The sequence below is a fragment of the Scyliorhinus canicula genome, chromosome 5 (genome assembly GCF_902713615.1).
Source record: "Scyliorhinus canicula chromosome 5, sScyCan1.1, whole genome shotgun sequence".
Lineage (NCBI taxonomy): Eukaryota > Metazoa > Chordata > Chondrichthyes > Carcharhiniformes > Scyliorhinidae > Scyliorhinus > Scyliorhinus canicula.
In genome coordinates, this window is record NC_052150.1 from 36,294,619 (window position 1) to 36,308,662 (window position 14,044).

At 42.1% G+C, this 14,044-nt stretch overlaps 1 protein-coding gene across 2 annotated transcripts in view; it reads right to left on the reverse strand.

The window, feature by feature from the left end:
• Nucleotides 1–689: 689 nt before the first annotated feature.
• Nucleotides 690–14,044, reverse strand: part of LOC119965906 (acidic amino acid decarboxylase GADL1-like) — a 119,802-nt gene continuing 106,447 nt past the window's right edge. For both annotated transcript variants that reach the window (XM_038796904.1, XM_038796905.1), the window contains exon 15: nucleotides 690–6,518. In XM_038796904.1, coding sequence (XP_038652832.1) covers nucleotides 6,345–6,518 — 174 coding nt within the window. In that variant the 3' untranslated portion in view covers nucleotides 690–6,344. The remainder of the gene's footprint in view (nucleotides 6,519–14,044) is intronic.

A 14,044-nucleotide genomic window follows, 5' to 3' on the forward strand; every position in this document is an offset into this window, starting at 1 on the left:
CAGGATTCCAGAAAGGAATTGGAATGAAAAATTCAGATGAGGATTTTAAATTGTGGGGTGAGGCAAGAGCAGCGTTTGGTGAAGTTGCTGAGGTGAAAGAACACAGACTTGGTGATGTACTGGATGTGGAATTTGAAGCCCATCTTCAGGTTGAGCAGGATTAAACTGAACTGGGAAGGGAGATAGATTTTGGAGTTCCATCATGCTGTGTCCTGCAGCGGGGTGAACAAGATGCTGCAGGACTTCTGAGTTACAAGCGCTTCTGGCTCATCCACAACTTGTGGTCCAACGCTCACAGCACTGGTCACCGAATCAAAGGGAGTGGCGGAGGTGAAGGTGGGTCCCATTTGTAGTACATAGGGTTAATTTTAAATATGTAAGTAGACAGTCTCCATCAGTGGTGCAAGATCATACAACAACAGAGTATGCCGAGAGATAATTCTGTGTGAAGCCTCGTGCTGTGCCCTGTACTGAACATAGCAGCATGTTCAATAAAAGGTCAGGTTTAGCAATAGCCTTTCCTCCAGACCATGGACAACCCCATCCAAGACCTACAACGACGGTATAAACAAGTAACTACCTCGGCAGATGATCCCTTGCTCACCAAAAGGTACCATAGGAACGAGAAAAGACAGGATTTTCGGGTACTAAAAAGTGACAATTTCTCCAGACAAAAGAGAAGACACGAGTGAACTTAATTAGATTTTTTTATTTCACCGCATTAAATACAGAAATCTTACTTTATATGTCAAAACATAAGTTATCGGCTCTAGTCTCATTCAAGTACATTCAGCCTCATAAATTAAGTGTTTTAATAAAAAACATTTTGATGTCTTGGTTCTACTTTAGTTAAAATGGTCCAAAACACCTGTAATGCCGCGCCTTGAAAATAATGCTGAAACCACACTATTATGCAGGAAAGTTACTGTAAGGTTTCACTCTAGGTGTTTACAAGAGTAATTCAGTGGAGTACAGCATCACTCAGTGACAATCAAACATTGGCAGCACTAGTAAGAGCGCAATGTAACTGGGAGTTCAGTAGCGCTGCAACACAGATAACATTCATTTATATAAGCAGTTCTACTTTCAAATGCAGTGTTGACCAGTGGCAACCTTTCGCTTCAGTGACAAGCATACCAAGCAAATAAGCAGCACACTACACAACACACATGGAGTGTTAGAGAAAGGAAATCATGTGACCTCATTTGTTCAGTATAATTCAAGTTTCAATTTGTTTCATTTTTAGAGTATCCAATTATTTTTTTCCAATTAAGGGGCAATTTAGTGTGGTCAATTCACCTAGCCTGCATATCTTTGGGTTGTGGGGGTGAGACACACACAAACACAGGGAGAATGTGCAAACTCCACACGGACAGTGACCCTGGACCGGGATTGAACTCGGGTCCTCAGCGCCGTGAGTCGACAGTGCTAACCACTGCGCCACTGTGCCGCCCTGGATTTATTTTATTCTCAATTGACTATTCAGTTTTATTCATTACCGTAATGGTATATTTCCTCATTAAACTAAAGGGCAACGCATTTATTGAAGGTTAGCCACACCACATAAAATGGCTGACCTAAGGGTTTGATTGGACATAAGCTTGGAGGTGTCATTACATGACCTTCTGCCTCCAACTGCTCTGCCACCATACTGTTGCCATTGGCTGTCTATCATGCCCATGCTCGTAGTACACTGCCTTCACAGCCAATTGGAAAGTGAGTCGACTCTTCGTAACAAAAACAGATAATCCTGGACATTCGCCGCAGGTCTGGCAGCATCTGTGGAGAGAAATGGGGCTAACGTTTCAAGTCTGGATGACTCTTCGTCAAAGCTGAATCATCCAGACTCGAAACGTTAGCTCCCTTTTCTCTCCACGGACGCTGTCAGACCTGCTGAGATTGTCCAGTATTTTTTGTTTTTGTTTCAGATTCCAGCATCCGCAGTAATTTGCTTTTAGACTCTTTGTAATCTGGAAGATGTTTCACTGTCATTCAAACAGCAGTTTCTCCGATGTTCAATATATTTATAGCTAGTAAACAAAAGCGTTCAAAGAACCTTAAAAAATAAATAATTTTAAAAATTCGGTCAATGATTTTCCTCTTGGGCTTTTGCTTGCAGCAGCGGCCTGGAGTTTAATCTTTAATTCCTGGAATTTCCAGGACAATTCAGGTGGATTGGCAACCCTAAGGAGAACTGACCAATCGCAGATCCTAATTATATGATGTTGGTTGATGTGGTCCAATCTTTTGTTAAATGTCCCAACTTTTTGTTCAGTGGCAAGGAGGAAGACTTCCCTGTATTTGAAGGAATCATAAATGTGTTCTTTGGACATGCATTTAAAGTTCTCACAGCAATCAGTACAAGACATCTTGCTAAATGTCTAGAATGGACTTCTTAAGAATCCAAATCAATCGATTTATCAGTGCGTCAATCAAAAATGGTATCGGAAAATTCCAACTGAAAATTTGCGAATTGATTTTGTCCCGATTTTCCCCATCTCAATGGATAGGCAGGAACCATTTTGTTAACAATAAATCCTTCTTTTTTTCCCCCCATAAATTTAGAGCGCCCAATTAATTTTTTTCTAATTAAGGGCCAATTTAGCATGGCCAATCCACCTACCCTGCACATCTTTGGGTTGTGGGGGTGAAACCCAAGCAAACATGGGGAGAATGTGCAAACTCCACACGGACAGTGACCCAGAGCCGGGATTGAACCTGGGGCCTCGGCGCCCTGAGGCGGCAGTGCTAACCATTGCGCCGCCGTGCTGCCCTTATTACCAATAAATCCTGATGTACTACCTGATAAGTAATTTTCTGAATTTATCAATAGGACAACAAAAGCAATTCTACACGCCTATCAATGAGCTATAACAGAATAATCACATGAAAATGGAACCACTGATGGCTGGTAAAGGTCAGAATAAAGACAAATGGACTGTAGAGATCAATATATCACCAGATATATATCCTTCTCCCATTATAATCCCAGCAACGCCCTCTGAGCAAAGAAACCTCTCTCACTGTCAAAAGGTGTTTTTTTCTAGTGAGTAAAATGGACTTTAAAGGGTTTTTTTTTCCTCATAAAGGTCTGAAGAGATTAAATTGAATCTCTCCATCTTGAGCTAGTGTTTTAGAGAGAGAAATAATTGGAATGTTAGAACAAGGTTGAGGTACTTAAAGAGATAACAAAAAGTTATACAAAGAGGTTGGTCTGTGGTTCCAGCTAATCAAGACCAATAGACGTGGTCTGTCCTTTAAAACTGACTAACTCACCAGATCTGTTCAGGTACCTTTAAAAGTTGGAATTATCCTTCTATTCAATAAATGTTAATGTTGCCAGAGTTCGAGAAGCCTGAAAAGCCTAAAATGTTGAATATTTGCAAAAGAGAGTAGGTTCTTAATTTAGTGGCTAATCTCCGTTACATTTCTGAGGTGCATTTCCATTTTCCAACTTTGTGCTCTGCACAGATTTCCATGAGTAATTTGATCCTTACTCAACTGACTGACAACCTTATAGAGCTTTCACTTCCAAATTTCATCCACTAGTGGTTCAGCTGCTTTGTGCTAAAATTAACTACATTAACTGAACAATTTGAGGTACAAAAGATAATTCTACTAATTTATTCCCTTTCTGTAAAGCGTCACACCTTGACTACCCCCTCCCTTATTTAATGGAATCCTTTATCCTGATAGGCACAGAGCATCTGGCAACTTATATTTAATGATGATTTTATATTTGCGCCCAGTGTTTTGTGTCTGTTGAAATATCACATTTACATTCCCCCCCCCCCCCCCCGTAAGTGGTTTAGCTCAGTTGGTTGGACAGCTAGTTTGTGACACAGAGCAAGGCCATCAGCGTGGGTTCAATTCCTGTGACCGAGTTTATTTATGAAGGCCCCACGTTCTCAACATTGCCCCTTGCCTGAGGTGTGGTGATCCTCAGGTTAAATCACTACCAGTCAGCTCTCCTCCCTCAAAGGGGAAAGCAGCCTATGGTCATCAGGGACTATGGTGACTGGGGGAAAATGCCACTTCTATAGAACACTGAATGTTGCAGATTAAAGGGAACAGCCTATAAGAAAGAATGGAATTGATTATCTGTGGGCAATAATTGGACTCATAATAGTGTTTCTTACAAATGATTTCATTTGGTAATGGTGAGGTGTATGAAACACGTTACATATTTAAATACACAGACACACACATTACATATTACCTAAATTACCAGGCTGCAAGCAAATACATTCTTTGATTTCTTTTTTGACATTCGTTTGTTTACTGCCACCAAAACCCTCCCCCCCTTCCCCACAAATCTTTCTCTGATTCCCTTTTCACTGAGACCTACGCCTACCCCCAATGCAGACTATAGTACATTCAACAATTGAACACTCCAGAAAATCATTCTAAAAAATAAGAACCATCTTCACCGAATAAAATGTAATAAATAGAAAAAACTCCATGAAAAATAGGAAGTGCTGTTTAAATAAAACAAAGAACTCATTTTTAAAATGTACTGCAAAGAAAAAGCTAACTCTACGTGAGATTTTGTCCTTTCTAAGACAGCCCTATCGTTGCTGGGAAGACATTTAATTTCATGCAGAAATAGAAGTCAACCCTAAGAGTAAGATTAAGGGGAACATTTCCTCATCTTTCTCCTGACCCATCGCTGTCCTGACCTGTATGTGCAAATAATTTTTGTTTTAAGCTCACATCTCCGGAATGACGTTACCAGATCAAAGTAAGTAATATATAGCCTTGCACCAGGCCAATCAAAAACGCTTTATATTACACTGATATAATGGTTGTTTTAAAGGCGCACTATCATTTTATGGAAACAGTGAGTCATCATGATACAATGATATCTTATAACAAATATTACATTTCATTAATAAGAATCAGCGTAATCTATCATAGCAGTGTTCTTCATTTGGAGTGGTCTTTCCAATAATAGGCTTTTTCTGAAAGCTTTGAAATAAAAAGCATGCAACTCGAAACTTTCAGAAGTACTATTATTGGATCTCAAGCAGGCATTTAGATACCTGAACTTTTGGATGACTATCAGCCCGAGGAGGGGCATTTACAAACACAAATTCTAGCCTTGCTAGGAGAAAGCATCCCTTTAAGAGATATTTTATATCATTCCTTAAAATGGTTGAAGTGCAAAGAAAATTATTTCTCAATAAGCTGCAGAAATAATTTCAAGAAATAACTGAAGTAACCTCACCTTTTTGCCTCATGTGGCAACAACCTCACTGCCCACCATCAGTGTAATGACAATGTACCATGTGTCATATTAACCACACAAAGCCGTACCTGTTTAATACTGTAGACCTGGCGGACACTGGTTTCCCTGTCTTCTTCATGTAAGGGACAGTAGTTGACAAGCTCATAATTGCTCTTGTAACTGACAATACACAACAATTTTAACTTTTCTCCAATATAAACTAATATTTTAACTGAAAGAATTGCTTTTTTTCCTCCTCATGCCTGTAATATTGGTCATATCTTTTCCTGATGTGTCGCATCTTCCTTCCTACTGATGGACATGGCCCTTGGCATTGTGCCCTTGGCTTTTACATATGAGTTGCTTATCAGCACTTTCCCAAACTAGCCACCACCTGTTAAATGACCGGGGTCAGTAAAAGGAACAAAATTGACTGTGCTGTCTTAGCTCCACAATTAAATGTACTCCATTGACAAGTAACCAAAGTGGGATGAGGATTTAGCTTCAAACGTAAATAAAAAAGCAAACAGAAATTAAGTGCCATTTCAGATTGGAGTCTGACTATTGTATCGAATTGAAATTTCCAGAGGACTTTGTGGGAAATAACACTTAAAGAAATCAAGCTTTGGAGTTAAGTTCAAACTCGGATCAAACATATTTTAGGACCTGTGGCTCCAGAAACTAAACAATGACAGGAGACATTAAAAGTGAGAGCCATAGAGCTGTGTGTGATAATTTTGTAAGCAGTAGGTAAATTTGTCGGTGGTCAGTTCTTCCTTTTGAAGTTCAGGCACACACAGGAGAGCAAAGATGTACACCACTATGTCTGCATGGACACTACGACACCAGATAACAGCAACTCAATACAAATATAGATTAGAAATATTTCCATAAGGTTCCACTAAGCTTCATCATTTGTTCTGTAAAATAAGCAAGTATATGTGTTCAGATGGGTGAAATCTGCTTCATCAAAGTTAATTTTGTTCATGCTAAAATGAGTACAGTACAAGTCAATTCTGCCTAGTTTTCTAAGCTAAACCCTGAACAACTTCAAACGCTTTCTAGTAAACATTCTGTAGCTGTAAACATGTCTTATCATCTACGCCTTCAATCCAAATTACAAATCCTTCCCCAGGTTGTCGATCTCATTGAGAATAAAGTCCATATCCTCACGGCTGACCAGAGGGCTGATGATGATTTGACGGAAGAAGTTAACCTTGTCACGATGAGGCTGGTATCCTACCATCATACTGCCTTTCTTCATCATCCTCTCCTTAATTACCGGTGCAACCTGCAATATTTAAAGAAAACAAGTTTCATAGAAGTGCCAGGCGATATGGTTGAGATCTTTTCACCCCCTTTTTTTTTGAAAGTGGGAAACACTCATCTCATTATTTTTGGTTTCTTTGCTAAGCAAACTGATGAAGCAGGAACACAAGAAATAAGCATCCCTAGGATTCAGAAACCACAAGGCGCACGGAAGGCCCTGTTTGGAAAGCAGAAAGTTGCGTTTGTAATACTTGGATTGAGAAAAATTTCAGGGTTACACTCAATAAAATTAACTTCCCACTCACGTTACATAGAACTTATACTGCACAGAAACTGGTCATCTGCGCCAACTTCCTCGTGCTCCACCTGAGTCACCTCTATCCTTACTTGGGGGCCAGTTTAGCTCAGTTGGGTGGACAGCTGGTTCTTGATGCAGAGCGAGGTCAGCAACGTGGGTTCAATTCCCTTAACGGCTGAGGTTACTCATGAAGGCTCTGCCCGCGTACTCAACCTCTCCCCTCACTAAAGTGTGGTGATCCTCAGGTTAAATCACCATCAGTCAGCTCTCCCCCTCAAAAGGGAAAGCAACCTATGGTCATCTGGGACCATGGTGACTTTACCTTTACTTCATCTAATCTGATCAGCATATCCATCTTTTCCTTTCTCCTTCAGGTACTTATCTAATGTCCCTTTCAATTCTCCTCTACAAATCCCTCCGGCAGTGATTCCGCATTCTAACCACCTTCTGGGTAAAGGATTTTCCTGATTTTCCAACTGGATTTATTCGTGGCTACCATATTTCTGCTGCTCATCCAAACCCATCCTTCAATCCTTGTTTAAGAAGAGATGCCATCAATAGATTTTGCAATTCTTTTTATGGCTGTTACCTGCACCTCCTTCCATTCACCACATGTGCACAGGAAAATGAATTAATTCAAAAGCTTAGTGTGATATTCCCCTCAGGAGTCTACGAGCTCTGATGTGATGTTGTTATCCTGCTCTAAGATGAAATAATGCTATCTGCAGATGAAACATTTGTACAAAGAAATGCTACTTGCACGCCTCGTGATGCATTAACATCCTGCTCTCAAATTGAACTACTTGTTCCGTGTCGGTAATTCAAATTGGGTGACACCTCTGTGCCGTTTTGAGGAGAAGTGATGGCTCTGTGTTATACCACTGTGTCACTTACTGTGCATGGACAGAGTACCAGACCAGTAAGTGCATAAAGAACAAGGACAGGATATATGGATGGAATTTAGTTAATTGCACACAGAATGATTATTGGGAAGGAGTTTATGGGTGGGATTTGATTAATGGTCCATGGAGTGGTTATCGGGAAGAAGCACATGGATAGGATTTGGTCAATTGTACCTGGAATTTATCTAACTAATACTATACTATAAGAGAAACTATACACAGCAAGATTGAAGCGGGTTAACGCAAAGTCCTACGTTTATTAGCTAATGATTTGTTAATAATAAATTTCAATGCTCTTAAACATTTCAGTAATTTGCAAAGCACAGTAATCCATTCCTCATCTTTTAAAAATGCAAGTATACAACACACCTCCAAACTAACTGTTAGAATTCCCAATGCACAGCTCACACAGTGACTAAACATTCATATTTACCCTATGCATAGTAAAGGTAAAGACTCCATAGCCCCAGATGACCATAGGCTGTTTTCCGCTTTGAATGCCCAGGACTATTTAATCACAATTACTCATTTGTCTATTTTATAATCTTAAAAGTGAGACCATATTGTCAACACTCCACTTAGTATACTTAACTGTTTACCATGCTGGGCGAGATCACTCCCCCCCCCCCCTCCCCCCCGGCATATTTTGCAGTGGTGGAATCAGCCCGCCATTGGTCAGCAACGGGATGTTCCGGTCCCGGTCACTGTCAACAGGGTTTCCTATTATTCGCACCCTCTATCGCTGGGGAACTTTCCAGCGGAAAAGGGTGGAAAATCCATTTTTTAAAAGCATTAAACCTTGATAAAATGGAAATTATCCATTTTATTGGAACCGGACATGAAGCCCAGCATTAGTTCCACCATGTGTTCCGGAGTCCGCAATAACATCCACCGCTGCTGGTGTATTAAAGCCACATCTGGGATGATTTCAGCTGGTGGTGCAGCATCCCAAGGGGTCATATAACAGTGCCAGATGTTATTGCTGTTATGTGAGCTTCACTCTGAAAGGAAAAATTCTCGCATTCTGAGGCAAAAGGAAAATCCAAACATGTTTTTCTTTTACTGTTCAGAGATTCTTCTAGGATTCTTCCCTCAAACCATTACTTAATCATGACTCCTCGTGATTGGGTAGTGTTGCGTATTAAGAAACGAGAATTGGTTTGAAGTGTTCAAGCAGACTTTTTGATCTTGATGTTTTAGCAGTAAATGTGAAATGTTGGTGTTATCCACTGTTTCTCATGCCAAGGGCGATGTCCATATGAAGCAACTTGATGCCTTCGGGCAAATAAGGTTCGTGGGGGATTTGAAACTCATTCAGAGGGGTTGGAACATGGAACAGGGTCAAATATAATTGCTGGAATGACAGGCTTGTTTGTGCTTTTCATCTGTTTTTATATAACTTTTTTTCTATGACTTTTATACACGGTTTTGTTTGCTTATGTGCATGCACATGTACCTGCATGTTTGTGCACATATGCATGTGTATGCATTATTTCATTTAATCAGGCTCCAACATGGCAGTCTTTACTCCGGAACATTCCATACACAGGCACCAAGGATTCATCCCGTCTGTGTCATGCTGCTACGCATGTATTAATGTTCTCTAGTTATCAGAGAGAAGCTTATGCATCAATGTGACATTGAAGGAAGGAATAGATGAAATGGGAATGCTATAATACAAGAGAAAAATAACCACCAAACTGGCTTAGAGACATGAAATAGGACTTTTAGGACAGCTTGGTTTCCCACCCCGCCATTCAGAATCAGTGAATAATTCATCCCCACCAGCGGGGAATGAGGCCTCCACCCCTCAGACTGAAGGAAGCCCCACCTCAGAGAGCTGCCGGTAAATCTGAATGCACCAGAAGCTGCATTCACCAAGACTGAAACTATCAGCAGTCTCCAGAGTCTAAGTCATGGGAAAAAAGGGCTTGGTAAATGTCAGGGTCTCAGGGCAGGAAGGGGTGGTGAGGCTCGGGGTTGAGTAGATGGGGAGGGGTGTGAGAGGGGATGTTGGTGGAGAGGTCTGAGGGGAGGCAGACTTGTTGGGGAGCGGGAGGAATGTGATAATTGAAGGAGGTTGTTTATGGAGGCGGCTAGCTACCTTCCCGCCTGAGGCCCGATAGGGTCACTTTTCATTTCTGGGATTCACCCCCTCCCTGAATCCCTCCTGCCAGCCTGAAAATTGACGCTAGGTAGGGGAACATCCCTTAACTGGTCAATAACTGGCCACCTAAGGGTCTCAATTAGGGAAATAGGGGGAGGGCTGGCTTGGGCTCACCCACCCCACTGTAAAATTGCTGAGATCGGGGCAGGTGGGAACCTGGTGAGACGCCCATCTGACAAATTTAATGGATCTCCACCTAGAAACCCACAGAGGGGGAACATAAAATTCTGTCCATAAATTTTAAGAGGGGAATGAGAGGGTGAGGCTGTTTTGCTTTCCTGACAGTTGTCCTAGCCCTGATCATTAATCAATGTGACACTGAAGGGAGTTAATGCAAAGGAGTGTAAGGGTAAAAGAAAAATATGAAAACAGCTTATAGCAGTCATTATAAAGCAACCCACAACTTACCAATAAGCTGCTTTCAATACTGCGCGACGTCAGTTATACTAAATTTATGTGGTAAATTTTCTAGTCCTGCCCACGACAGAATTGTCATGGGCGGGATGTAAAATTTGTTGGACCATTTAAATGTCCGTTGCCCTCGGGCAGAATTTCTGTTCTCGAGGCAGGAGCAACTGGAAAATCCTGCTGTGTATGTTTGCCATTCTACATGACCAAAGCTACAGATATTGGGGTACTTCCATGACTCAGTAAGAAACAGTTTCTGGTGCACAGGAAAATAAAAACCAACTAAGCATTAATGTGATACTATAAGTCCAGGATTAGTTCCAATTTCATTCTTTAAAAATGTGTAGGTTAGGTGGATTGGCAACGCTACATTGCCTTAAAGTGGCCAAAGGTTAGGTGGGTTACGGGGATACGGCAGGGAATTGGGCCTAAGTGGAGTGCTCTTTTGGAGGGTCAGTGCAGACTAGATGGGCTGAATGGCCTTCTTCTGCACTGTAGGGATTCTAAGATTTTATGAAATGCAGCAAAGTCAATTTGTGTAAGATCCTCTCACAAGACAGCCATTATGGTACTCAGATTGTTCAGTGAACCTCCATTGTACCATATAAGTTTAGTATGAAGACTTATTGATGGCATATGTAAGTGAAAGCCAGTTCTCAACTCACTTTGAAAACTCCAGGGAAGGCAACTCTCCATGAACATAAGCACATTTGCACATGGATGGAGCAAAGTGTAACCCACAGCTGTACCTCGCCTCACACAGTTACAGGTCTTTTTCCACCCAGAGCCCAGAATGGAATTGAAAATGTTCAAGAAGGTGAAGGGGCGGAAATAAGCAACAGTTGATCTAGCTTGATGCAGTTGATCAGAACATTTGAGTTACTCAATTTCTCAGAACGACTGACACCACCATCAAGATGCAATTATTTGGACATTCTCAGTATCTGGATGACAACATTTGAGATGCCGATGGGGATATGTGTCCTTCTCCTGAGATAGTTGATTGAATCGCTAAAGAAGACATTACTGCAACTCAAAAGGATCCAGGAACACATATTTTGCTTGGGACAGGCTAATAATCACTACAGGATCTTTTTCCGTTGCCTTTCACCTTTCATGAAACTGTAGAGTAATCAAAGGAAAAGATCAGAAGACAAATAGGAACCTCTTGTTCCATGATAAAAAAAAGACTATCGACACTAACAGATTTAGGGGAGAAAACCTTGGGGAAATCTGGGGAGTTCACCAACCAGATGAGAATATCTGAGAGTGGCAAAGTATCAAATTTCCAGAAAGTCATTGCCATATCAGAATGGAACCAAAAATTGATAGAAACTTCTAAATCACAGGAGTCTGAGTGATGGTAGATGATGGCAGCTGAAAGCTACACAGTTACTTCTCACCATGACGATATATAGGTCCGCAGTATAATCTCTTGATAATATTTTGGGAGACTTTGGTGCTGAGAAAGAAAGTATATTTAAGATTTAAGTACTGTTAATTTCCAGCCCAGCACTTCAAAATCACTCAAGCACGAAGGGGCGTGATTGGACTCTCTTTGATGTGATTGATGTTTGCAACCGTTGTGGTTACAGCACTTATTAAAGTTGCTCGATTCAGAAGTGGATGAATGAAGCAAGGTTGACAGCTGTTTTATGGAAGCTGTCAATCACAGCCCACTAGGAGACAAGAATGAATTCCTTGCAGCTAAAGAATCTGAGTGGTTTAAACGCAGGTCACAGCTGTTCTCTTTCCAGGAGTGGACACGTGGTGCTTCCAGGTGAGTGTTACAACTGTAATTTTTTCCACTGCCCATGTCGGACTGATCTCTAGCTTCCTGACAGGGGTCTGTTTTCTGGGGGTGTCTGTAGGGGGGTGGTCCCTTTAGTTAGGGGTCCCTGTTGGGGCATCCTTCAGTTAGGAGGCTCTGCAGGGCCCTTTGGTTAGCGGGTCCCTGTGGGGGGTTCCTTTAGGTAAGGGTTCCATGGGAGTAGCTCTGTGGGGGGTCACCTTATTTAGGGGTCTCATTGGGGGTCTTCCAATGAGGGGGTCCCTGGGGTAGGGGGTCTCCCTATTGAGGGGTTCTGGGGGGAGCAAATGGCCTCCTTCTGTACTGTAGGGATTCTATGATTCATCAATAGACTCCTCTGAATTACTTCAGTAACTTTCTTCTCCAGTCTCAGACTGCCGGGAGAGGCGGGGGGGGGGGGGGGGGGAGGGGGGGGGGGGGGGGGGGGGGGGGGAGACACTGCCAGGGTTCCAGGATGGCAATGCCAAGGTGCCAGGTTGCCTATGCTAGGGATCGGGCCCAAGGGTTCCTTTCCCTTCAGAGTTGGGGTGAGGGGGACTCGAGGACCCCACAAGAGGTAAGTTGGGTGCAGTGAAGGGGTCCGGAGGTCACGGTGGAGTGGCTGAGGTGGTCGAAAGATCAGGGAGGCATTTTAAAATGGAAATTCCTGCACTGACGATCACGGATCAGGACACCATTTTTAAAAGCCTTTAAACCAGGGGTGGGCAAACTACAGCCCTCGGGCCGCATGCGGCCCGACAAAGGTTTCTATGAGGCCCGCCAATGAGGTGCCCGGAATCATAACCGGCATTTTTGAAAAGCCGCTGAAGTAAATGCCGGTTATGATTCCGGGCACCTCATTGGCGGGCCGTATAAAAACGCGCGTAGTGGGGTGGATGAGTGGGGCTGTCTCATTGGTTGGTTTAGTTGGGTGTGCGACCAATAGGAGTCCAGGTTACAAACAATAATAAGGCTTATTGTTTGTAACCTGGACTCCTATTGGTCGCACACCCAACTAAACCGACCAATAAGGCAGCCCCACTCATCCACCCCACTACGCGCGTGTTTATCGTTGACTCGGCTGGGCTGTGCTTCTGTCAGTGTTAAGGATCAGCACAAGCAACTTGACACCTGATTTCAACAAACTGGTAAAAGACTGCAGTCAGATGCATCATTCTCATTGACATTGTTCTGTTACTTACTGAGTTACTTTGTTTTTCAAATAAATGTGCTTTTTTTTCTTTAAAGACCTTTTATTTTGGCTATTTAAAATATTAATTATTTTACTTAATATACTAGGCGGCCCTTTAAAATTGTGAATTTCTGAATGTGGTCCTTGCACGGAAAAGTTTGCCCACCCCTGCTTTCAACAGATGTACATGACAAATCTGAATACCTAGCTGTAAAAAAAATGTAGTTTACTAGCTAAGAAATCTGCGTAAAAATCTGTGGATTAAAGTCAGATGCCATTCACATCACAAAACTGCTTCCTTAGGTTCAGGTTCAAGGGAGAGCTGCTAGACCTTTACTGCTGGTGTGTCTGCCGTTTCCATGACAACATCACTGAGGAAAGCTGGAATAGTTCCCAGAAATAAATAACATGCTGAGGTTTCCACTAGGCACTGGACCGCATGTATGCAAGTATCTACATGTATCATACATCTGCCAGACAACATTGAGTTATGAACAACTGTGGCTGTGTGGTCAATTCCCTGTTTTGGAGCATTATTTTATTTAATTCATCTCGGAAGTTTGTAATATTTTGAGTACCTACATGTACGCCTTCCTGACACATGCATGCACTTGTAGGTGAGTACTAAAAGAGGGTAAAAAAAAAGTGGCCCAGGATTTTCTGGAGTGAGATTTCTTATGGTAAGCATCCCCATTTAGGGGGTTTCCCTTACCCATCAGCTCCAAGCACTTCATGCTGCAATTTATTGGAATCACGAATTGATAACCATCAATGGAGAATCTGGGACCATTA